This window comes from Sphaeramia orbicularis, chromosome 21 (genome assembly GCF_902148855.1).
Source record: "Sphaeramia orbicularis chromosome 21, fSphaOr1.1, whole genome shotgun sequence".
Taxonomy (NCBI): Eukaryota; Metazoa; Chordata; class Actinopteri; order Kurtiformes; family Apogonidae; genus Sphaeramia; species Sphaeramia orbicularis.
This window is the reverse complement of record NC_043977.1, coordinates 19554607-19582228: the sequence shown is the minus strand read 5'-3', so window position 1 is coordinate 19582228 and position 27622 is coordinate 19554607. Positions and strand designations below refer to the sequence as shown.

General features: G+C 38.8%; 1 protein-coding gene and 1 non-coding gene across 3 annotated transcripts; one reads left to right on the top strand and one right to left on the bottom strand.

Moving 5' to 3' along the window:
• Window positions 1-1007: 1007 nt before the first annotated feature.
• LOC115412430 (neuroligin-4, X-linked-like) lies at window positions 1008-26565 on the top strand. Of its 2 annotated transcripts, none has more exons than XM_030124952.1 (9): window positions 1008-1492; window positions 3160-4123; window positions 6218-6370; window positions 9041-9226; window positions 10331-10781; window positions 11458-11671; window positions 13731-13855; window positions 18638-19244; window positions 23553-26565. In XM_030124952.1, the coding sequence occupies exons 2-9, from the start codon at window positions 3619-3621 to the stop codon at window positions 23958-23960; spliced, it is 2649 nt and encodes an 882-aa protein (XP_029980812.1). In that variant the 5' UTR covers window positions 1008-1492; window positions 3160-3618; the 3' UTR covers window positions 23961-26565. The 2 variants fall into 2 exon arrangements, with proteins under 2 accessions (XP_029980812.1, XP_029980811.1); XM_030124951.1 differs by having other exon boundaries at window positions 1008-1565; window positions 23553-23960.
• Window positions 12085-12159, bottom strand: trnan-guu (transfer RNA asparagine (anticodon GUU)). The gene has a single exon. It is a non-coding gene; the product is annotated as a tRNA-Asn (tRNA).
• Window positions 26566-27622: the final 1057 nt, after the last annotated feature.

Sequence of the window (27622 nt, the reverse complement as noted above, 5' to 3'; positions counted from 1 at the left end):
AAGTCAATGTCATCCTTGAAAATCTATCCTCAAGAACTAGTCTGTACGAAAAAAATAAAAAAAAAATAAAAAAAATAAAGCTTTTCCGTCTTTTTTTTTTCTTTTACAAATTGGTGCACATGGGTTATTGTCTTGTTGAAAAAGCTACCCGTAGGACTTGTTTTAACAGTGGGAGGAGACTCGGGAGTAATGTGTAGAGAGGGCAACATAGTGGAATAAGCAAACGAGTGCAGGGGCAGACGGAGAGGCAGACAGGCAGACAAAGAGATGGATGGATGGATGGATGGATGGATGGGTGGATGGAAGATTGTTGAGGAGAGGAATAGAAAGTCCTGAATGCTGCTGCGGCAGGCTGTGCTGACGTGAGGAGTGTTCCCAAACACAGTTAGTAGCGACTGCAGACCCACTGCATTACCATACTCACACACACACACACACACACACGCACACACACACACACACACACACACACACACACACACACACACACACACACATAGGGCCTGGGGGAAAAAGCTGCTTGCAGGCAAAGCTGAATAGAATGGGGACAGAATCTCCTGTTCTGGTCCTGAAGAGGTCACCGTGTACTCCTGTATTATTTGTTAAAGTGTTAAGGTGTGTGTGTGTGTGTGGGCATGTCTTTACCACATGTTTATGCGTGTGTGTGTGTATTATTAATTTATAAGCAGATGTCTACAAACCGGGAGTATCTACAGGTGTGTTTGTGTGATGTGGAGATCTAAGTGTGGTTTGTGTGCATCTCTCTCTCTCTGTGTGTGTGCATCTGTGTGTGTGTGTCCCTGCACAGGTCGGTCCTCTCTCCTCCTCTTGCCTCCTCTCTGTTCTCTCCTCTTCAGCCTGCGCTTCCTCACGGAGCTAGGTGCGTATCATTGGATCAGTAGCTGCTGCCTGCCACACTGTCCAATCGCATCTAGGGAGAGAGAGGGAGAGAAAGAGACACACACACAGGAAAAGAGAGAGAGAGAGAGAGAAGCAATGGGAGAGAGAGAGGGGGGAGGGAGGAGAAAGAGAGGAGGAGAGAGGGAGAGGAGAAAAGGAGATTGATCATTTAAACGTCCTGGGCCTATAGTATTCCTCTGGACCGAAAAAAAAAAAAAAAAAAAAAAAAAAAAACTCTACATCTTATTTCTTCTGCATCCAAAGCTGCATTGTTTTTTTCACCTTTCACGGAGGTTTGAAGGTTCTTTTCTTTCTTTTTTTTCCTTTCTTTTTTTTTTTCCTCTTTTCTTTTATTTTGGGTTATTCCCACCCAGGAGACGTGCCACCACCACCACCACCACCAGCAGTAGCAGCAGCAGCAGTAACAGCAGTAGCAGCAGCAGCAGCAGCAGCAGCAGCAGAGGAATATCTCCAAATATCCCATCCCGGGCACGTCGGATAAGCCGCAGCAGCGAAAAACACGAGGCGAATATTGCGGTGGACGCGCACAGGAACATGGTCCGTGGGATTTCACTCCACACACCCTGGCTGGGTAGGCTACGATAACCACCAAGAATCTGTTCATTTAAGGATTTTTTTTTTTTTTGACTGCGGCGGAGATGCAGGTTGTGGCTTTGCATTTGTGTGCGTGACAAAAGCAGTGTGTGTGTGTTAGTGTGTGTAAGTGTGTGCGTGTTTTTTTTGTTTTTTTTTTGTTTTTTTTTGCCGTAGTCAGCTCCAGCGCCGATAGAGATTTAGGCAGGATATTGTAGTACCTCTCACATAAGCATTTATTTATTTATTTATTTATTTATTTATTTTTATTACAGTGTGCCATCTCTTTTATTCTTCTCTCGTCCTTTAGTATAATTTTAAACAAGAATGTGAGAGTTTTTTTTTTTTTTTTTTTTTTAATCTGTATTGTCTGTTATAAAAAAAAATATACAAGGGGAGGGTGGCAGGCGGGTTTGCCTTGATAAATGGAGCGTTATTCATCAGCGTGTGTGTGATCACCACTGGAATGTTAACTAGCACCTTGGACAGGCGACTCCAATACAATCTAACATGGGGAGGAGCGAAAGTAGTGATCTTTTAACACTGTAATATCTTTGTTGCTTTGGAACTCTGTGCGCCTGTGGATATGCGTGCGTCTGTGCCACTGTGCGCGTGTGTGATTTTACAAAAAAAAAAAAAAAGATAATAATAATAATAATAATAATGATGTTACTCCCTCACTCTGAGTGTGTGTGCATGTGTGTTTGTGTTAATATTCTGCCCTAAGGCCCTTAGAGAGATAGCAGTGTGTCGGCTGGGGAGCAGCTGTGTATATATATATATATATATATATATATATATATATATATATATGTGTGTGTGTGTGTGTGTGTGTATATATGTGTGTGTGTTTGTTTGGGAGAGAGAAAGGGAAAACTGACAGATAAAGCCTGAGTTTATGCATGTGGAGAAACCAAGAGTGTGTGTTGGTGCATTTTTGGAAAAGAGAAAGACAAACCTGTGTGTGTATGAGTGTGAGTGTGAGTGTGTGCGTGTGTGTGTTATTGGGATCTATAATGAAGGTGAGTGTGTATGCATTTGCTGAAGAGAAATAGAGAACAAAGTGTGTGTGTGTGAGTGTCACAGGCTTTCTACCTTATGTTACATGCAGGTCAGGAGCCCCGCAGTGTGTTCAGGGTTTAATTAAGCGTGTGACGTGACTCTACCCCCCCACCCCCACCCCCCACCTCCACCTCCACCACCACCACCACCACCACTACCCCCCATCCCCTCTCCCCACCTCTACCTCTTCTCCCTCCAACATCACCCCCCCCCCATCCTCTCCCTCTTCCATCCTCAACTGGGTCTCTGTGATCTGTTTAACAACGTAGTGGGGATGTGACATATGTCTGTGGTTCATACCAGATACACACATGCTGTTCTTGTGTGACACAGCAGCCCTGACGTTGTGACACCGAGTTAAGCTGAGCGGACAACATCTCATTTGCCCTATCTGTCTCTCTCATATCTATTTTTAACATGAACAGCAGTGAGGTAGCACAGCCTCTTCTAATGTGATGCATGAGTCTACTATGAGTGTGGCATTTTATTTATTTTACACTGTCTTTTACTCTAATTAACACTAATCAAGTCCCCTCTCTCCGTTTCTTCTTTTTTTTTTTTGCTCTCATTCTCCTCTGCCTCTCTTTCTGTTCTGTTTTCTAGGAGCCGGTTTAGGCTTGTTATGGTGGTGACCGGAAGGAAAGAGTGACAGAGGAACAGTGATGCTACTGTTTACATAACGAGAGATCCACACATCCACACACACACTCACACACACATGCTCAATCGACACACACACACTTTTGCCTAAACACTTACACACATACATACAGATACGTATTCAAGGGACTCACTGACTGAGTCACAACACACTCAGAGGCACAGAAGCACTGACTCACACACAGGAGCAAGCACACATACACAGACTAATACACAAAGGGGAAAGGTTGTTTGCAAGGGCCAGGACTGTTGGTTGTGTGTTTGCTATGGGCCAGGCTGAGCAAGAGTCGAGTGGGAGTGTCGGACACCTCTGAGGGGTCAACACCGTCATAACCCTTACCCTCCCTTCGGTCCTGTCCGTTTTCCTTTCCCTCTTAAAGCCACCCCGAAAAACACATCATCATGTCCAAGCTAAAGAAAATGATCCTCCCCTTGCGATCTATCCCGTCCTTTTTGCTCTCCTTTTGTCTTTCAAGCTTTTCGTCCCCTTTTGCTTTTCTATCCCTACTCCACTCGCTCTGCATCGTCCTTTCTTTCTATCCGGCCCCTTCCTACGCACAACAGACTGTGCCTGTCATTTCCACGGCACAGGGGCGCATCCGTGGGATCCTGACCCCACTACCCTCTGACCTCCTGGGGCCTGTCATCCAGTACCTGGGTGTACCCTACGCCAGGCCTCCTACGGGGGACCGCCGCTTTCAGGCGCCCGAGCCACCTTTACCTTGGCCAGGAATCCGAAATGTGACGCAGTTCGCTCCAGTGTGTCCACAGTCGCTAGATGAGAGGAGCATGCTGGGAGATATGATGCCGTCTTGGCTTACGGCTAACCTGGATATAGCAGCGACTTACCTCACTCACCAGAGCGAGGATTGTCTCTACCTCAATATCTACGTGCCCACTGAGGAAGGTGAGTAAACCCAGTGGTGTGCACAGATTCACACAGGGATAGAAGCTAATGAACATGCAAACAGGGTTAGGATTAGGCCTGTGCCATATGACCAAAATCTCATGTGCCAGTGCCAAGTCACGTCATATCCAAATACACACACACATATCACAACACAGCACATTAAATGAATTAATACTGTCAAAAATAGTAATAACATATAAAATGACCGTAACACCTGGTTCTAGACTCGACCAGTTAAATGTATTGAATTGGAAATGTTCAATCCAGCATGCAGCAAAATATAAAATATTAATGTATAAAGTAAAATACAGTATAAGAGGTACTTTGTTAGAATTGTCACAATCATGTTGCAGTTTGAGCTCCTCATTTGGTGTTTGTTGGTCCTTTGTTGAGCCCTTTTCCTGTTTGAAAATCACATTCAGGGTCACATTCACTCAACGCAGTGTTTTTTGCTGTGGATTCCTTCTCTGAATCTGTGAATACATTGTTATCCATATGGTGAGAAATGTTTCTGTGGACAATTAAATAATAGAGCGTAATATGGAAGGATAGTCCTTCCGTGTCATTATATTGTGAAGCCATAATTAGGATTAAGCTAGGTAAATGGTTTAGGATCATTTTACTCAAAGAAGGAAACAGAGTGGAAACAAAGTGCTACTGGCTCACACCAGAGCTTTTTGGCTGTGACTTTGGAACAGAAATGGTGCATGGACTTTTCCCGTTAGGGCACAGAGATATCCTTGTTAAATAAATGAATAATGTTTAACACAAGTGGAGCCCCAACCGAACCCACCGCTCTCCTCCGCTCCACCGTCTATCCAGGCCGGTGGTTGAACCAACATTTAATATGCAGACACCTGCGTCAGTCGCCATGGGGTTTATGCCTTTACTTGTGGAGGGAAGTGGGAAGGACACAGACTCACTCATGCATACATATTGGTTCATACACATGCATGTGACCCTGCACACACAATGGCAAGCATGAACACTCAGAGTCTCAATTTATATCCATCTGCTGACGGAAAAATGAATTCAGGAGACAAAAGAATCTATCTATCTATCTATCTATCTATCTATCTATCTATCTATCTATCTATCTATCTATCTATCTATCTATCTATCTATCTATCTATCTATCTATCTATCTATCTATCTATCTATCTATCTATCTATTAGGGATGTAACGATACGAAAATTTCATATCACGGTTATTGTGACCAAAATTATCACAGTTATCATTATTATCGCGGTATTGTTGAAATTATGCTCAAAATGTTCAAAAAGTACTAATACACACACTGAAATATTGTAACCAAGTTGTATTTTGAAAAAAAACAAAAAACAAATAAAATAATTGGCACAATGTACCTTCTGTTGCAGAAACATTCAAATATTAACCCACAGTGGTCTGAGCCTATTTCGTCCGTTTTTCAGTCCTTTTGATTTTGCCTTTCTATACTATATAAACAAATGTTTACTATACCCATGTTTTGGATCTGTTTTTTCAGCACAACTTAATCTATATCATCTGTCTATTATTTTTTTCAGTTTAACCTACTGTAAAAACACAAAAGGACAAAAAAAAAACCCACAAAAAAATATATAAAATCCGATTTGAAAAATGTATATGATTTATTGCATAAATAACACAAAGATGGTTAACGAACCTTTTCAAAGACTCTAAAAGTGAATATTGGTTCCAAATATTAGGTATGGAACATTAAAATTTTAATAAATTAAAACTATACTCAAATATTTGACTTAAAAGCAGATCTTTACATGGGTTTTTTCCCCTAGAAGTGTGGTAATCAAACACGGTTATCATGATAATTAGAATTTAAACAGTAATACAAACCGTCTGCAATTTTACTACGGTTTATCGTTATACTGGTAATCGTTACATCCCTACTATCTATCTATCTATCTATCTATCTATCTATCTATCTATCTATCTATCTATCTATCTATCTATCTATCTATCTATCTATCTATCTATCTATCTATCTATCTATCTATCTATCTATCTATCTATCTATCTATCTATCTATCTATCTATCTATCTTAATCTAATTTGTCATCTTACTTCTTCAGACATCCATGAGGAGGGGGGTCAGCGGCCGGTGATGGTCTATGTCCACGGTGGCTCATATACAGAAGGCACTGGAAACATGATGGATGGCAGTGTCCTGGCAAGTTATGGCAATGTCATTGTCATAACCCTCAACTATCGCTTAGGAGTATTGGGTAAAATCATTTATCTTTGACCGTATTTCTAAATTGCTCGAGCATTATAGGGGACCACTTATGCAAACACTAGTCATTCTGTATCCTATTTGTCAGCTGATGCATGCTTGGGATGTTTATAAGGTGCCTTAAATGACCCAAGAATGACGCAGTCCAGTTTTAAAATGGCTGCATTTTTTGCTTCAACACCTACTTCTATCGTTTGAGCAGGAACAATACAGTGCAGTTAGTGCTGAGGTGCACTGGGAAAAATAACATCGCTGCGGTATCATATTATGGACTCAGCTATAGGGAGATGAATGGATATTAATTAAAAATGCACACGGAGTGTAACCATGGAAATCTCTATTAACACGAATTTTGCACAACGCAGTTTCATAGTTTTAACTTTAGATTTTCTCCAAGGTATCTTTTTCCCCCATTATCAAATTAGTTATGGAAATAAATATGTTTACATAAAAATGAGATATCTTTTTTGTATTAGCACAGGGTTTTATCCTAGTGATTAAATTCATTGTATGTTCACCATCTATGATGCTTAATCCTTCAACGAGCCACAAAAAACCCATTAGTGAGCTGCTTTTTATCCAGAGTGCTTTTTTGTTTTTTAAGTGAAAATATGTTCAGTATGGGTGTCCCTAGTGGAAATAAACCCCCTGAAGCCAATTTTTTTATTTTTTTTTTCCACTACTAGCATCGGCTCAAATCTGATCCTTTTTACCTCCATGACTCTCTGACTCATTGCTCTCTGAACAGGGAAAATCAGATTCCCCGTGGTTTTACTAATTTTAGACTGCAATGCAAAATTCACAGGCTGAATAAATAGGATATCTTAGAATCCAGGCATTTAGGCATTTTGTTGTAATTATGAAAATTACCCAGGTGGACGGGGCCACAAGGGGGATAAAACATGTTTTCAGGCCACTATTTACTGTACGACAATGAGGGCATATGGTTAGTAGTTTGTTTGGGCACGGTACGCCTTAATACAAATCATGTCATAAGATGCACGGGATCCACATTATTCCATTGACTGGGTTAAATTATGCTCTCATAGGATTTGCCCACTATTTAATAATTCATATGAAGAAATTAATTAAAATGTGCCAGCAGGTTACTGTAATAAAATGTGCACACAGTGTGTTTTATAATGAGTTACTTGATCTAGATATTCCAGCAGTGGTCAGCATGATTTGGCCTTTTATGCCGTAAAAACACTGGTTTGTAATTGGTGAATTTAAATCATTGAATCTATTTTGTAAAAATTTATGTATTTGAATATGATTTCGTAAACTGCCCATTTTCATAAGCCTGCTTCTGTTTTTCTATATTCTATTATTCACTTTCATTCAGTGATAAATTAGTGTTATTTGCTTTTATGCTTGCCCATATTTTATGCTGTTTCAGCAAGAATACTCAGATGAAAACTACCTTACCCTTGAGGAAAAACGGCTTCTTTTATTAGATAAAGCTTTTGATTCTAAAATTAGAGCATATAAAGTTGAGCAAAAGTTAAAAGGTGAAAAGTTTAACTCAATGTATTTATTTGGTTTTATTAGATATATTCTTTCATGCCTGCGTTTCAGGGCTTTCAATAAGTATTGATTGTATGAGATGGAGTAAATCTGAATGTGGTTGATAGATGGAGAAAAAAAAACCCTATTCATTTCTGACCTTGAGGATAATGCTATTTACTAATGTATTGTAAATTCCACTATGAGATAAACAAAACCAACCCTACTTGTGTCTTCATTTATGTCCTCTTATACCACTACAGCATCATCATCATCACCATTATCATCATCTTCATCCTCATTACCATAGTCCACTGCACCAATGTCGTCCTCCTCTTCCTCCTCCTCCTCCTCCTCCTCCTTCGTCATCACTGTCATGTTGAGGTAGATACGTGAGGTGAGCCAGGCTGTTGTTGAAATGAAGGTCATTATTAATTGTTGTTTTCTATAATTAGATGCAACTGGAGCACGTCTGTAGAGAAATGTAAATAGTAAAAATGTAAAACCTGACCCTCATCTACATATGAAACATATACGGTGCACAAAGGCTATGCTATTACAGTATGATTTGAAAATAATACCTTACCTTGAATGACGCATTTAACCAACTGCATATAGGTGATGAAACGTATTATTTCAACAATGTTGTCTTTCTTGTGTGTTATAGTCTATGTGTTCAGGCCAAGCTTATGGTTCTGAGAAATGAGTTCCTGCAGTAATGAGATATACTCTCATGGAGTGAGCCATTAGGACCCTTTGTGCTTACTTAACAATGTCAGCAGTAAAGGGATTAAGGGATGGCTGCTATTGTAACTGCAAGCATGTATAGGTTTATTTTTGTGTGTTTGTGAATTGATACTCATATGAATATGGATATACCCTGTTGATTTAATGAAAACTGCAAGCATGTTATTTTTCATTAAATGTAGGTGTTATGGGAGGTGTGCATGCTTAATCCTATTAAATCCAGCAAAATTTGCACAACAGTTTGTTCGTATGGTACTTTATTGTCAGGTAAACACATTCTATTTTCAAAAACCTAGCAGCGATACCTTATTTAAGTTGATTTACGAAGGTTTCACAAGACTCTAGTGACTGTTGAATGTTTTATAAGCACTGAAGGTATGATTTGATGTACTTTTCCCTCTATCTATAGGGTTCCTTAGTACGGGGGACCAGGCAGCTAAAGGGAACTATGGTTTGTTGGATCAGATCCAGGCTTTGCGCTGGGTGAAGGAGAACATTGCAGCTTTCGGAGGAGATCCAAACAGGGTCACTGTGTTCGGATCTGGGGCTGGAGCTTCTTGTGTCAGCCTGCTCACCTTGTCTCACTACTCTGAGGGTAAGGGAGACGCATGGATACTGTAAATAACCTACATGATAACTGTTTTTAGAAACATGAACAAGGATTAATCCATCTTTTACTGGGTTTAAAGCTATGGAAATCAGGAAAAAAACCAGTGCAGTTGAAAATGAATCATGTACATGTGACATTATGTTGATTGGTGTCACTACAGTGTAAAGTGAAACCAATTAGTCCATGTTGCTTCTAATTATCTAAAAGATTATTTTATGTCAACAGTCTGTGGTAAAACTGTTGAAGTATCAGACGTAAATAGAAAGACTACACACCCGAAAGTCATGGAGATTAAGTCACTGTCTCTCTTTATGATGTATTCAGTGTTGACATGACCAGATTTGTAGTCGTTTTCACTTCTTTTAATACTTTTTCACCTTCTTCTTGAAGATTGAAGTACAATGTTCAAAGATAAAGGCTGTTTTGATGTTAATGACGTGTATCACTTGTGATGAGAGATGCAGTCCATTGAGCTGTTTAACACAAAACTTGATGTTTCTCCCTTATCTTTACCACAAACCGTGACTTTCTTGGTGCTATAAGCTATCTTTAACTGATAAACATCATAGGTGTGAATGGTTGCACAATACAAACGCATTGACCACTGCTCATATTTTTCGGAACATCAGCTTTGTATTGGCCTAAATCTACCCTCATGAGATTTTCTAAAGCTCCCGAAGCGTTGCAGATGTCTCACTTCCTTTCAGATCTCTTGAATTGCAATAAGCTGAAAGGCTTTTATGGAATTTTTGCCCAGTAACACAAAAACATATAGCCCACTAAAGCTTAAAATCTCCGAATAAGCCTCTGAATGCAGGGAATAAAATTGCTGAGAGGTGTATTGTTGTAAACTTTTAAGTCTCTCCTGCTTTCCATACTGTAACCATAACTGTCAGGCTTTTAAATAATTCAAGACAACAGCGCAATGTCTGTGGGAACACTTGTTTTGAATCTGTTTACGTGTATAAATGTACTGTCAAACAATCTATACGGCCACCCTAATGGTTGTGCATTTACAGGGTGCATCCATGCATGTATTAATGTATGTTCATGTGCTTTTATTAATGCATGTTTTCATATGTGCTTCAGACCTGTTTCACCGGGCCATCATTCAGAGTGGGAGCGCTTTAGCCAGTTGGGCTGTCAACTACCAGCCTAGCAAGTACGCTCGACAACTCGGTGAGCGAGTGGGATGTGGGATAGACGACAGCACCCAACTGGTTGCCTGCCTCCAGGGCCGAAGTTACCGTGAACTCGTGGAGCAGAACATAACTCCAGCGAAATATCATACAGCCTTTGCCCCGGTGATTGATGGTGATGTTATACCTGATGACCCCCAGATTCTGATGGAGCAGGGAGAGTTTTTGAACTACGACGTGATGCTGGGGGTTAATCAGGGCGAGGGGGTGAAGTTTGTGGAAGGCATTGTGGATTCCGAGGATGGCGTCACTGCTGAGGACTTTGACTTTGCTGTTTCAGACTTTGTGGATAGTTTGTATGGATACCCAGAAGGCCGAGATACACTAAGAGAGAGCATAAGGTAAGAGAGTCTATACCAGGGGTTCCCAACCTTTTTTGTCTCCAGACCCCATTTTAACATCACAAATTTCTGGTGAGCCCAGACATTCAAAACAGAGATTTTTTTTTGCTAAAATTAATTTGTTTTTGATCATGTAATCATTTGCTATACGATGTTGCAAATAAATGTTAATTTTCAAGGACATTTAGTCTATATGATGTATATTATTGTGGACGGAGGCAGTAAAGCCAGGTGTAGATTACTGCACAAAGGGAGAATTTGATTTTCCTTGGTCAGGATATGTACAGTCAGTCCAGCTTGGATTTACAAGGCTGACAATTAATACTGAACAAACAATAACTCAAACTATGAATTATGAAAGAGCTGCAGCCTCTGAAACCAACCACAATGAACATTTGAAAGATAAACAGTACCACAGTGCTTAAGTTTCACAACCACAGTTTGTCATGTCCTTTATGGATTGTGATTGTCTCTGTCAACTCACCATAGATTTTTTATTTATAAGTTTTTTTTGTTTTTCATTTTTATTAATTTATAGAAATTCCAGGTGACCCCATGTGGGGTCCTGACCCCAAGGTTGAAAAACACTGGTCTATACAAAAATAATACATGTATAAGGTATCAGCCCATGCTTCTTAACTGACTAATTGGCTAATATTAATCATATCTACCTCAGGTTCATGTACACAGACTGGGCTGACCGGGACAACGCAGAAACACGGCGGAAAACTTTGGTAGCACTGTTCACAGATCACCAATGGGTGGCGCCAGCAATTGCCACTGCTGATCTCCATGCTCAGTATGGATCGCCCACCTACTTCTATTCCTTTTACCACCACTGCCAGAGTGACGCCACACCACCGTGGGCTGACTCTGCACATGGGGACGAGGTAAGCAGAACAGAGCATGAAAGTAGCAACACAGAGACTAATCCAAAAAAGTCACCATGTGGATTTAACTAAGCAAATATCTAAGATTGGAGAATACCATTGGAGATTTACTGTTAGGGATCTTATATTTCAACTGCAACAGGTTCTTTAACTCTAACGGATCCAGTGGGTAGCTTCTTATTTCTGAAATGATGATCAGTTTGATAAAGAGCATAAAGATTGGACTGTGTTTCAATGGAAAGAGGTCATGTGGTCCAATGAGTCCAGAGTGATTACCCATCATGCTTAGGGCCTATAGTACAAACCTGTGGAGATGATGTGATGATCTGGGGTTACTTCAGTTGGTCAGTGTTCTTAGATAGAACTCTAATGTTTCCTTGAGGTAGAACCATCAGGAAAGGATAAAGTACTGCCGTCCCTGGGTGGACTCAAACCACCAACCTTTCAGTTAACAGCCGAATGTGCTAACCAAATTGCGCCACAGAGACAACTGTTGTCTTCTTCAGCAGCACGATGTAGAAAAATTGATAATGAAATAAACGTGACATCGCATAGGTTTATTGAAATGATTCCACTGTGATGTCTTAGTGGTAGAATGTGTGGTTTGAGAGATCTCAGCAAAAATGTAGGTAAAGATTGTTAGCTTAGTTTGGATTATCGTATATTCTGTAAGTCTGTTTTATTCATGAACTAGAAAAGCACTCAGAGAGCACAGACCTCCACCAAGGCAGATCAGTCCCCCCCCCCGCCCCCCCGATCACCACCAAAATTTAATCATTTGTTCCTTTTGTCAGTATCAACATTTCCTGAAGTTTTCATCCAATTCTGTCCACAACTTTTTGATTTATCTTGCACACGGACAGACAGACAGACAAACCAACGCCAGCAAAAACATAACCTCCTTGGCAGAGGTAATAAAATCAAACAGTTACCTAGAGAGGAATTTATTTTTTTGAATGTTTGATTTGAAGGTGTTGCATCTTTCTGTATATTAATAGAATTTATTTATTTATTTGCTTAAAGGAGTGATATTTAGCTTTTTAAAAAAAATGGAATTATGCATTTTAAACATTTCCCTGTGGTCTACATAACCTGTAAATGCTATGCTTGGGTCTGAATTCTTCATTAATTCAACTCCACAGGTCCATCTTCAACCCTATTTCTGAGTAATGACACCAGAAAGGTTGTTTTTAGCGCTGGCCCTTTAAATGCAAATGAGCTACTTCACACCCCACTCCCTCCAGGTTGTTGACCGTGCTTTCTGTCCTGTTCAGCCACTTGCGTTCGTTAATACAACCAACAGCTAAACATTTTAGGTAATCAGCTCGAAGTTTGGAGATATTTTCAGTTTTTACTACAACCGCTGCTGCTAATAAACAATTACGGCGTACTCGGAGAAATGTTCGTCGGAAGTCTTGACCTTATATGTGCAAATGTAGTGACGTAACTAGTCTTAAAACGTAAAAAGTTAAACAGGAATTGAAACGGGTTGTAGAAATTACACTTGATTTTTTCTGGAATGAATATAAAGATATCTTTGCAGCACCTGGAGGGTTCAAATTATATTTTTTGAGCTATTAGGGTCCAAATACACAAATAAATGAACCAAAGACTAATAAAAATGGGTTTAGGAAAATCTGATCGCTTTAAATAAAATATACTTTTTTGTACTGATGTGTTTTTGTGCATTTTGGTATATACTTGCTTGTGTTTCCATATGTGCACATATGTGGGTTGAGTTCATTCCAGATGACTGTAAATGACTCCAATCAGATTTTATTTGCCATATCCAATTATGCGTGACACAAATGTAGTAAAATGCTCAGTTACCAACTCCACAGACTTTGCATTAATATACTAAATATAAAATATGTAAATCAGGCATAGGTAAGTCAGAATAAATTTAGTGTTCTCTTTATTTTCATTGCAGTTAAAGCAGACTGTAATAGGATTTGAGGTTTCTGTTTGTAGTGGCTGTAGAAAATCCAAGAATGTAAATGTTGGCTGCAACATTAAACGATGCTGAAGTTTCTTCATATTTATTTGTGCGTTTGTGTAGGTGCCTTATGTGTTTGGCGTGCCCATGGTGGGACCCACTGATCTGTTCAACTGTAACTTCTCCAAGAACGACGTGATGCTGAGTGCAGTCGTCATGACTTACTGGACCAACTTTGCAAAGACTGGGTGAGCTATTTGAAATATCTTGTCTTGTGAAATTTCAGGTCTTCTGCCTAGTGCACAAAATGAAAGACAGGACGAAAATAATAAATAAATAAATAAACAAATAAAACCCTCAGCACAATTCAGCTTTCCCTGCCTGTTTCTAATTTCTGCCTTTAACATCTAATCCCCTCCCACATGCTAAAAGACTCTCAATAGAAACACAAGCCAGGCCATTTAATCACATTTTGCAAATGTAAGAGAAAACGCACAGCTGTCAGTACTCATCCTCTGTTTCATTGTCTCTCTGAACAGTTTAGACTTTGGCAACAAGTGTTGCTGCTGTAACTGTGGACAGCTCTCTCTTGATTTTACAGGAGCAAATCCCTTCCAAGCTAGAAATAAAGCAGCCAAGATTTAAGTCAACAGTGTTTTTAAGAAATATAGTGTAATACGGCTTCACTTCAGTGATTGATGAAATTTTCTATATGTCCAAATAAAATAATTAATAGTAGAAAACCGTGGTTACAGAGACGCTGCATTCAAAGACAGAACAGAAAGGAGACAATAACAGGATGGTTTTTGTAGCCTGAAACCAAGTATTTCTACATATTATACCCGTTAATAATGAACTAGGTGGAATTTCATTAAGTTAGGAAAATGATTCGTTCCTGTGTTTTTATCTTTCAAAAGCCCCTGATTCTTTTGACAGTAAGACACAGCTCATAAAAGAGTTTTGACATAGAAGGCATATCGTTTCCTGTCAAAGACCCAGTGTTCTTTAAAGAATGTCCTTGACAAAAACCAAGGTAATAACCAAAACAAGAATGAAAGACTGTCAAATTAAGCTGAGTTCTCCTTGTTTCTCCTTTCTTTGTTTCTTAGTTTCACCTCTCTCCTTCTCATTTCTCCATCTCCTTATTTCTTCTCTTCTTTCCTCTCCTCTCCTCATTTCTCCTCCATTTGTGTTTCCTCCCTCCTCTTCATCTCTTCTCCGAGTTCTGCCTCCTTTCTGCTTATTTCTCCTTTATTCGTTTCTCCTTTCCTGTCCTCATTTCTCCTCTCGTCTCCTCTCGAGTCTGTCACAATTAAGCACATTCACAACGTTCAATTAAAATTAAAATTACCTTCCAGTACCAGAAACGCTACTCGAGATCCAATTTATTAAATTCAGAGCGAAATCATCTGCCTGTAGCTGAGAAAAATACTGTTGTTATAGAAAAGGATCCGCATTAAAACTTAAAAAAAACCTGACAATCCACGCTGATAAGAGAACCTTTTATCTCTCAGCTCTGACGTGATATACAAGATAAAAGTAATTGTTTAGGATGGACCCTCTTTCTGGAGCGCTCGGAGTGAGTAATTACCAGTAATTAATCCAATCGAGGCTCACTCCACTGAGACCTCCTCAGATTTACAGAGACATCTGCAGTCTAGACCTTGATCTAAATCACCACATGGCCTTGCTATCTCACAACATACAGAAGTAGGACAGGGCATTCACATATTTTGATTGTGTTGATAAAAAAAAAAAAAAAAAGAGAGATAAAATAAAAAGGAAGAAAAAAAAAAAAGAAAAGCATCCTTTACTGCAGGTGCATTAAAGCAGTTACAAGCAGGCAAGTAATTACAGCAGGCTGCAGAGCAAATCCACCAAGGAGATGTGAAAATTTCAACATGCATTTCAATTATCAATGGAGACATTTTCTCTGAAGAAAGATTTGACTTGGTTGAGAGTGCCTCGTGGTGATGGCGTTTTGCGACAGCTCAATTTAACAGGGAAGTTGTGATTCTCCCTGATGTATATTTTGTAAGCCTCTGTGTGGGCGCATGAAACTTCTGCCTGTGCGCGTCTGTTTTCCTTTACTCTCACTGCCTTTTTGTGCCATTTATAAGGTGTTGACTGACAAGTGAGCACATACCGTGTAACTGGAAAGTCTGTGATGATGTGCCTGTGTTTTATTTATGTCCTTTCCGCTGCTGACGCAAATGAGTTGAGAAATAGACAAATAAATGCCTGGCTGTATGTATCAGAGAAAGGATATGTCAATGTATTTTTGCCGTACCACACAAGCATTCGTCTCTAATGAAGATAAATGCCAATTTTATGCTTACGACTGGAGTAAATGCCTGCGCACGGTTCTCAGTGAAGAAAAGCTTGATTTGTGAATTATCTCAGTCAATGGAGAGTGTAAAAATCTGGAGTAAACAGAATGATGTGTGACTAAATCAAATCTGAGGTGGACCCCATGAAGATTTAGGGCGCAGCTCAACAGGTCATTTCACAGAACACGCAGTAAATGTATTTTTCGGCAGTGTTCTTTATTGGCTGTTTTGAGGGGAATTATGCGGGAAACCATTTTCTGTCTGACACCGCTGTGATTTATTGAATTCAGTGTTGATCACACATTGTTAATGAGAGATGCTGTAATTACCAGCGGCTATCTCCTCATTTAACAGTTTTATTCTTGTTTTGGTGATTAAATTAATTTTTTTTCATCTGTCAACATACTCAGAGCCGCTTATTGTTTCACTATTGTTAGATTACTTTCAGATGTTTTATATGAATACAGCTATTTGTTTGCAAAAAAATATGTAAATGAACCTCCCTTGGACTCCTGTGTTATTTTTGTTAATTATTACCTTTTATAGGACACTCATAGAAATATTCTGTAATTCAAAATTTCAACCTTAGTGTGTTATTGGAGGACATAGACTTGTTTTTTTGCGATCAATTTTTTATTTTCATTTTCATTTCCAACAAATGAAGTCGAGCAGAGGTATTTCAGGGGATACAATATTACTGAAATGGATTCTCAGAACAAGAATACCAACAGAGATGGGTGCATGATTTGCTTTTCTTTTTGAAGTTGGAAAAGATTAAGTTTTCTGTTCATGGACAAATTCATTATTTTTTTTTTTAATCAACAATGGAATCCTTTTTTATCTACTGTCAACAAGAGTGTCCTGCTGTCTCTTATGTCCTCTTGATGGAGAATTTTGTTGTTAGTATACATTATATTAACTGTTAATCAGCCCTGAGCACTGTAAAGAGGAGTTGATAATATTGTTTATTTTGTTGTTATTAGCTTACCGGTCGATAGGCTGTAAGCTATTGTCGTCATGTGGCGTCCGGTGGCATCGTCTGTTGTCGTCTGTTGTCGTCTGTCATCGTCTGTCGTCCGTTACAAAACTTTCAATCATCTTCTTCTCCGAAACTACAATTCCGATTGACTTCAAACTTGGTATACAGCTTCTTTATGATGATGTCAACAAAAGTTAGTGAAATTGTTTGGATCCGGATCTGATTCTGGATTTGGTGTGACTTTGACAAATTTCCCCATTATAAGAGATAGGAAGTGGATCGATGCAATAACTCAGTAAATATAAATGATATCAAGTGTAAATTTCTACAGTCCAGCCCTGATGGGGAGATGACCAAAACATAATGTCCACATGCTGATCAGGATCTTCTTCTGGATCCGGGAACTTACAGAAAATTTAACATGGGCTCTTATGGGGAAAAAATTTCAATTGTCTTCTTCTCTGAAACTACAGCTCTGATTGAATTCAAACTTGGTATACAGCTTCTTTATGACAATGTCAACACAAGGTATTGAAATTATTTCGATCCGGATCTGATTCTGGATTTAGTGCGACTTTGAAAAATTTTCCCATTATAACAAATAGGAAGTGGATTGATGCAATAACTCAGTAAATATAAATGATATCAAGTTGGAATTTGAATTTTTTACGGCTCTGATTGGAATTTGACCAAAACATGGGCTATTTCTGTAATATAATAAATACACATAAAAGGGTGATAATAAATGGCATCTGGATACATTTCCCAAAGCTTTTAATTTGGCCGGCAAACTACAGGGCCATTGGTCCTATTTTTTTTATGTTGTTGTTGTGTTTTGTTTGTTTTCCTCTTTTTTTGTGTTTAATAGGTCTGTAGGTTTGTTGTATATTTTTTTTGTATTGTGCCTGTGTGGTTCTTTATGTCTTAGTACATGTTTATATAAATGTATAATCAAAAAGAATAAATAAATAAAAAAAAGAATACCAACCTTGGGCCCAAGACATAAGAATGTGTCATGGGATACCATAGAACGCAATGATAGTATGATGATAACACAAGAAAAGAAAAGTAAGATTAATTATACACTCAAAAAATAAAAATGCGTACATACAGTAACTTACCAAAAAAAAAAAAAACACACCAAACATATAGACACATACAGACACACAAACATATATAGACAACAAAAGGGAACTTGGCTTAACAAGACTTTATTACTTTTGTGAAATTTTTCAAAAATGTTCATTGTCATGTGGAAAGTCAAAGTAAATGAAGTTACCTTATTTGGTTCTTTGCCCATAAGTGGAAAAAAGTAAAATTAAATAAAATATCTCAAGAAGTATATATAAAAAATACAAGAAAAACACATATAATCTGAAAGGAACATGTATTTTAGAACATTAGACCAACATCAGTGCAGATCCAGACCCCTGTCCACATCCACATTATCCCTTTGAACATCATTCCTTACATTAGTACCATTACTTCATGGTACCTAACAAAGCAGGTACACTCACTGTTCATGCAGAGGTGGACCATATAGACTCTGTAGACCACATTGGACCTGAGATTGACTCACTGTCCTCACTGTAACTAATGCTGTCACTGTCTTGTAATGTGTGAGGAAATTACTAAAACTAGTCATTTGCTCAATAAAGGGTTAAAAGGAGCAAAATTTTGATCTCTAATGTTAATAATTTGGTCTGTTTTACTTTTCGCAGTGATCCAAACCAGCCAGTTCCTCAAGATACAAAGTTCATCCACACCAAACCCAACCGCTTTGAGGAAGTGGCCTGGTCGAAGTACACGCCTAAAGAGCAGCTTTATCTCCACATTGGCCTGAAGCCCCGTGTCAGAGACCACTACCGCGCCACCAAAATCTCCTTCTGGCTCCAGCTGGTCCCTCACTTGCATCATGTAAATGAACTGCTCCAGTCTGTGTCCTTCACGCATAGTCCGTCTCCGCAGGACGACACCCCGTACTCATACACCAAACGTTTATCTAAGACCTGGCACCCGAGCAGCACCCGTCACCCTGGTTCACAAGCAGGGACCCCGCAGCCGCCGGAGTCTGCGGGCCAAGGGGGTGGCGGCGAAACCGGGGTTCGCGTCCCTAATGAGGACTACTCTACAGAGCTGTCTGTGACCATTGCAGTGGGAGCTTCACTGTTGTTTCTGAACATCCTTGCTTTCGCCGCTTTGCTGTACAAGAAAGATAAAAGGCGTCTGGAGCACCGTAGGCCACGTCCGCTTCCGCCCCCGAGACGAGACATCACGCCTGCAGATGTAGCCGCCCACCTGCAGGGTGAAGGTCTGATGTCATTACAGGTAACTCATCACAGTGTGTTTCTGTGCTTGCATGTGCGTTTGGGGGATATTCTTTAACATCTCTCTGTGTCTGTGTAGCTTCTGAATTTTAACCCCTTGGATGTATTTTTTGTCCTCTGCAGGGGATAAGAGTTTCTGTCTACTGCAAAGGACGTTCCATAAAAAATGTATCTGAAAAAAAGATAAGATGTGCCTTTATTAGTCCCACAAGGGGACATTCCAGACCAAAAAACTGTTGCATAATGCTGTCTCCAATTAAGACAATTATTCAGTGTAAAAAAAGCTCATACTTTTAATTTTTCCTAGGATTCAGGAGGTTAAATTATAGAAGAATAATGCTAAATCTTAACAGATATGCAAAAATTTTCAGTTTCCTTAACCCAGTAATTCCCAACCTTTTTTGGCTCGTGACCCCATTATAACATCACAAATTTGTGGCGACCTCAGACATTCAAAACAGACTTTTTTTGCTAAAATTAATTTGTTTTTGATCATGTAATAGTTTGCTATACTATGTTGCAAATAAACGTTAATTTTAGACAACATTTAGGCTATATAATGTATACTATTATGGACGGAGGCAGAAAAGCAAAGTTGCATGAAGTGAGAATTTTATTTTCCTTGGTCAGGATATATACAGTCAGTCCAGCTTGTATTTACAAGGCTGACAATTAATACTGAACAAACCCTGAACAAACAATAACTCAAACTATGAATTATGAAAGAGCTGCAGCATCTGAAACCGACCACAATGAACATTTGAAAGACAAACAGTTTCAGCTTCAGAGTTTGTCATGTCTTTTATGTTTTGTGATTGTCTCTCTCAACTTGCTATATATTTTTTATTTGTAAGTTTTTATTTATTTTTATCAATTACTAGAAATTACAGGCCACCCCATTTGAATTCCAGGCGACCCCAAATGGGGTCCCGACCCTAAGGTTGAAAAACACTGCCTTAACCCATAAAGACCCCGACATCCAAAGTCTTTCACTGATCTAAACTGTTTTATCCACTAATCCTATCAATCCATGCCAATAATTGGTGTAAAGTACATTTATTCATCTTTTTATGGTCATCAGATATGACCCATTTAGTTGTTCAGAGGCTCCGTAGTTACCGTGGAAACACCGTCATCTTGTACAACATTGATTCACCAGTAAAACCCATGGAGTTGGATCAATGACAGTGGATAGAGATGCTTGTTTTCTGTTCAGTTGATGATAGATTTTGTTGAAAAAGTCACATTTTTCTTCAGTTTTCTCTGTTTCTAATATGATAACCCTCAACTTTAATGTGCAGTTTTATTAAAATCTACATGATCGGTAAATTAAATACAACAAAATACATGATTTTCACTGAAACAATGCAAAACACAAAAGATAATATTACAATAAATGGTGATAAATCACTTCAGAAAGGGTAAATTTAGAAGAAAAAACTCATATGGGAGCTGCCACAAAAGTAGCACTGGGTCTTTATGGGTTAATTTCATGGTAATTGAAGTCATGGTGGTGAAAATCAGTGCTTTATTACAGTGAGTTACTATTCTGTCTGCCCTGGTGCTTTTGCATATGTGAGCCGCCTCCAATTGCCCAAATTGCTTCCAATTGCCTCGACTTCAACCTCTGATTTGTCTCCTTTTGAGATCTGATAGATGCATTACGTTTCTTTTAACCGTTTTATAGTGAGCGCTAAATGTGAGCTGTGGTTTCTAGCTGACAAATGCGGTTAATTAGCAATTGAATCACAATAATGTAGCTCATTGCGGTGGCTGTGCATGGTGGGTTTATGCATAATCTGAAACAGACATTTTTCATGCTGTTTTCTGCAGCAGCTCTGACATGACAACCTTAAAACACTGCTCTTTTCTACTAGCGTATACAGTGTTTTCATGTAGGATTGTCATGTAAATGTCAGTAAAATGAGGCGAAGATGACAAATACCAGAAGTGGAATATAATACGTTTTCTCATTAATTAATTAATTCTGTCAGTTATATTCTGAGGCGAACTTGCATGTCAGATATTGTCCCTTGTTTCAGAGGAGTTGTTGTTTTTCACTGTTTTATATTCATGGGATTATCTTTTGATTCTGGACTCTTTGCACTATAAAAAATGCAACAGTGGTCTTTAATTATTTTTGGAAGTCATTTACTACAGAGATAAAATGTGCCAAACCTGATACTTTGATAAGATGACTTTGAAAACAAATGACAAAAGTGCTGGCTTTCTGATGTCTTCATGATATATTATGGAGTGTTCTTACATATATGCAAAGGATTACATTTATATAACAGATTCATTAATCTTACACTAGAAGAAATCTGAAAAATGAATGTATTATAATGTGCAGGCAGTGTTTTGCAGTCGAGCTGGAAGCACAGAGACAAACATTCACTTTGAGTAAAACCCATTTTCTCATTAATTTATAGAATTTCACATTTTAAGTAGCACTTAAGACTTAATTTTTCTTTGTTTGTGACCCAAATCTGGTAGTTTCACTATATTTAATCTGACATGTTGTTCATAGTGTATTTACAAAAGAAAACAGTAAACATTAAGAACATGCAAAATTGTAGGTATTAAAAATAGGATATATATCAAAAAATAAAATATGATGTAATTATGTTATGATTGTTATACAAAATGTAATTATAATGATGAGATATGTAAAAAAAAAAAAAAAAAAGATTATTTGACATAGAAAATAATTGTTTGTAGCTCTACAGGTTGTATCAGAAAAAAGTAGACTCTTAGAAAAAACGACATAAAACCAAAATGAAAAATGAGAAGACATTTTGAAAATCCGGTCATATATGTTTATTGACCATGTAATTCTCCCTTGATTGACACCTGTGTCCTCGGTCAGTTTTCATGCTTCAGTGGGTTAACATGTAATTTTTTTTTTTCCTGTTTTATGTATCCAAGTAAAAGACCAATGGAACTTATCATCCATGGCAACAGATCTGAAATTAACCCTTACACTTCCATTCGCAAAAGACATTTATTAGCGTTGTTCACTGAAGCATGAAAACTGACCCAGGACACTGGTGTCAATCAAGGGAAAATTACATGGTCAATAAACACATATGGCCACATTTTCAAAATGTCTTTGCATTTTGATTTTATGTTGTTTTTTCTTAGAGTCTATTTTTTTCTGATACGCCCTGTAGATTCAGTTAACCCTGTAAAGCCTGAACCATTAAATCATTGACAGAAAATTCCAGTTCTTTGAAATTAGAGCCTTTATTGGTCCGTCTGAACAACCCCCCCCCCATTTTTTTTTTCAAATATCTGTTTCCATGTATGAGTTTCCTTTTGTATCATATTTGATACATCGGGTCTCAATGCTCAAATTTTTTATTTTTTATTTTTATTTTTTTTAACCCCGCTTTCGCCCATAAATAGCTGGGATAGGCTTCCATGACCCTAGTGAGGATAAAGCAGGTTCAGATAATGAATGAATGAATGAATATCAATTTCCATGTATGAGTTCCAATTTTGGGCGACATGGTGGTGCAGTGGATAGCACTCATGCCTCACAGCAAGAAGGTCCTGGGTTTGATTCCATCACCAGTCGATAGGGGTGGGACCTTTCTGTGTGGAGTTTGCATGTTCTCCCCGTGTCTGCGTGGGTTCTCTCCGGGTACTCCGGCTTCCTCCCACCATCCAAACACATGCACTGATAGGTTAATTGGTTAATCTAAATTGCCCATAGGTGTGAATGTGAGAGTGACTGTTTGTCTCTATATGTCAACCCTGTGATGAACCAGTGACTTGTCCAGGGCGTACCCCACCTTCGCCCCTATGTAGCTGGGATAGGCTCCAAGCGACCCCTGTGACCCTAGTGAGGATAAAGCGGGTTCAGAAAATGAATGAATGAATGAGTTTCAGAAGTGTCATACAGTATTTGGTACATCTGGTCTCAATGCTCAAATATTTTTTTTGAACAAACAAAAACATAATATAACACAAGGCTGTCTAACAAATTGGTCATTCCTTTTCAAAATTAGTAAAGTTCTGCCTCCTTCCTCATTAACTTAATCTTGTAGTGTCACTGGAAAGGCCTCTGGTGAATGAATTCTTCCCCCCGGTGGATTATCTGTGTATTGCATGTATCTAATTGTATACATCAGGTTTTTCAAGAAAAAAAATATCACACTTAGCATGTCGAGAGCTTCAAAACTCATGTATTAAATATGATATATTTGGTGTTAAAGGGTTAAAGGTTTCTGCTTCTTTTCCTTTTTCTCATCTGTTGCCACTGTTTTCATTTGGTCTCATCTTCTCGTCCACTTCTACGTTTCAGGTGAAGCAGCTGGACTGTGATGCAGCCTCAGCGGATGAAAGGAATAACACCCACCACCATCACACTCTGGACACGTTGGACGCCCTGGACGGCTTGGATACCCAGGACATCTACAGCACACTGGATACCGTGCGTCTCACCTGCCCGCCTGATTACACCCTCACCTTACGCCGCTCGCCTGACGACGTCCCCCTCATGACCTCTCTGACCCCAGGATCACTGCCGGTGACCCCCGGGTCACACCCTGTTACCCCTGCAACACCAATGACCCCCATGACACCCGGATCAGTGGTGGGGATGAGGATGGGGCATCCTCACCAGGGCTATACACATCATAGCCCGTATAGTAACACACACTTGCCACACACACACATTTCTACACACACACACTCCACTACACGTGTATAACCACAGCAAGATACTCACAACACACATTCACATATAAACACACCTACACAGACATACACACTTAAAACAAAAGACTTAAATACCTCTACTAATTACCCTGCAGGATTGTTACAGATGGAGTGACAGAGAGACGTTATCAGTAACAGGATGAAAAGACAGACAGCTGTGTGTTGCATGTTGGGAAACTGAAAACAAAGCGGATCCCGGGAGATGCAGTTCTATGCATCATTCACACATAAAATGGAAAAAAAGACAAGCCAAGACATTTATCAACTGTCTGAAAACCTGCTTTGGATATTGACTCTTCTGCTTTTTCTACACCAGAGGAAGAGGAGCGCGGTAGCAAACGGGTCAGTTATGGATCAGTTTACTTTTCCTACTGTACCTGAGCTGCACAGAGGAGCAGTGCTGGGACCGAGCAGAACAGAGCAGATGCAGAAACTGAACTAAGAAGTACCACACACAGACTGCTGATGTCAACTTGAACAACCTGTGAAATGTGAATGTAGCATTTTTTCATTAAAAGATCAAAGGCCCAATCTGCCAAGGATCAAAATAAGCTGCGGAGAAAAATAACACATTTCAGCGAGAGATGGATGTAAAAACAGAGAGAGAGAGGAAAGAGGGGATTAAAAAAAAAAAAAAAAAACAACATTAGCTGAAGGAAAAGTTAGTCAGATGGTGGGAAAGAGATTACGTTTTTATTGAGAGGGATTTAACAGCTGCGAGAGCAAGAAAGATGAAGTGAGATAGAGTGATATGGAAAACACAGAAATGGAAAGTATGCCAAGAGTCAGAAATTAGCTTGAGAAGAAGAAAAGGGCCTCTGAAGTGTTGCCAGACTTACTGAAGAATCACTCTAACCAGCTATGTGTTAAACTCTTGTAAATAGAATGGAAAGACACAGATGATATATTATGGTTTATAGCATTTACCTGCTCTTGCATTAAAAACATGACTTATTTAACCACATTATTGCTTTCATTTCAGATATTACTATATTATTGTATAGATGTCCTAAAGCGAGGCTGGTAGTCTTTCTATCTCACCCACTGTAGTATGTACACAGTACCTTAATTTAAAGGCTATATTTGCTATGCACAGTCATTTCAATAATTCTTAACTATGTAAGCATCTAGACAATTGTTTGGTAGTTGAAGTTAGAACTTTTTTTTATGCCATCCTGTCTATTTGTTTGACCATCAGATGATGAGCTAGTACTGTGTAGATAATGCAATATTGGTTTGATGATTGAGCACCAGCCAAAAACCATTACCCTTAACCCTTTGGACCCATCCTGTTTTCCTTTCCCTTTGTTCCCTTTCAAAAATTCTAAACCCCCCCCCCCCTTAATACCTTCAACGTAAATACAGGGTTATGGTGGTGATGATACAGGGATCTTAAGCAACTGCATTCTCCAAAACGTGCTTTCTGGTATGACTCTTATGATATGAGAGAGTCCCTGTTTGAACTACCTAATGCTGATTTGTCCATGTAAAAAGCAAAAAGGCAAAAATTGAAAGAATTTGACTTGTTTTTTTTATCTTAATGTCACTGCTCTGTTTTAGAAATGGTAAAAATAAGAGCTCAAAATCTGTGACAGTAAAACCCTGCGTATTCAGTTTTGAGCATCACCCATAGTTGTACAAAAACACAGATCCCTTCATATTAAATCCATGAGTTTAAGTTATTATTAAACACTAGGTTTTGAGTATAAAGAACACCGAGACAGAGCTGAGGAAGAGGTTTGTGTGAGACTTTGAGCAATTTTCCATCCGAGGCAAAAGAAAAAAAAAAAAAAAAGCGCCTCCAAACATACTGCTCTTTAAGCCTTAAACTCATCTTAATGGAAAAATATTTTTTTTAAATTGCTACCTAGACACATTTTTGATGATAAATCCCCCCCTCCAGATGACTGATTCTGTATCAGTAGCGAGGTTTGAGGTTTTCCTGCTGACCTACATGCAGTGAGTGCTTGAGGGCCTTGGTGGTTACTGCTATGTTTTATCATAATGAATTTCATAAAATCAATTCCGAGCTATTCGTATTGAAAAGTCATGATGCAACACTCGTACGCTTGCCTGAAAATAACAAATTGCTCATCTCTCTGGTTTCTACTGTAAAGATATAAACCTTGAATGTGTGCAGCCAACCCCTAACTCAGATAATTTGACCTAAAAACCAGTAACTAAACCAAAGGCCCCAACTTTATTGCCCCCCCCTCCCCTCTTTTTTGTCCTTGCCCTACCTTTACCTGTTTCCCATCATCCCTCTTGCCCCCCTCCCCTCCCTTTCCAGCCTCATCTGTGCAAATACATGCTGCTTTGTCACAGTGGGGCCTATTTAATCTCCTCTCATCCTAAGTAACTTCTTCATGAAAGATTTTAGTTATTTCAACAGAACACATGAAAAGAAAGTTGAACAATTGTGGATGGCAAGCAACAAACTTTTACAAAAATGACATAAAAAAGAACATTTAACGGATGTTTGATTGAATATTTTTTTCATATGGGTTTACTGACTCAGCGGATGGCTGGATTGTGTCAAGCATAAAACATTTCTGCTGCATTTTTGAAAAATAAAAATATCAGTATTTTACAATTTACGAGCATTTTAAATGTCTGGTATGTTTTAATTCTGAGCGTAGACAGAAATTGAAGCGGGTGGAGGGATTATTTGGTGCAAAGTAATTCTTAATAAAGGCATTCTTTAGTATGTCCTCCTGAGACCCATTAAATAAACATTTTCACCATTTTACACTAAACTAGAAAAGCACTCCGAGAGCGCAGACCTCCGCCAAGGCAGATCAGTCCCACCGATCACCACCAAAATGTAATCATTTGTTCCTTGTGCCAGTACCAACATTTCCTGAAAATTTCATCCAAATCCCTCCATAACTTTTTAAGTTATCTTGCTAACAAACAGACAAACCTTAATGAAAACATAACTACCGCCGTTACACTTGGTGGAGGTAATAATTCCCTTAATTGAAAACAGCATGATGTAACAGTTTTTTCAGATACATTTTAATTAATTTTTTTTTTTTTTTAATATAATGTCCTTTTCAGTGTATTTAAAAAAAAATAAAGTAAAGGTGTGAAATTCTTGTCCCCTACAGATTACAAAAATGCATTGCTGGGTCTCAGGAGGATATAAATCCAAAATGAGTACACATTTAAGACAGCTAGTAACAGTGCAGCAGCTTACTTCTGTTTTCCTTGACCTTCTTTTCTTCTCCTTGACAGATGGGTGGAATTCACTTAGATCCCCAAATTTCACTAAAGTAATGTAAAATGAATTTTGTATGGATCATCTTTTATCTTGGCTCTCCACTGCATATAATGTACAATTACTGAAGTCACTACAGCAGCAAAATAGGAGGACATCACTGTAAATCATGGTCCAGCAGCCCCTGCCAGCTGGCCATGGAGACCCTGTGTGATGTGCAAGAACCAAATCCATGGCTGCCTTCCAGAACAGATTGATGTCTCCTACATTGTGTCCCCGCTCTAATCCCATTAACTAGATATAACTGCAGTTAATTTGATTTACGGAAGGCAACACATTAGAAAGCATGGGTTCAAGCCATGACTAGGTGTTTTTTTGTTTGACGTCAACACGTGTAGAAAAGGGGCGCTGAGTAGTCGCTGCAAATTGCTCAG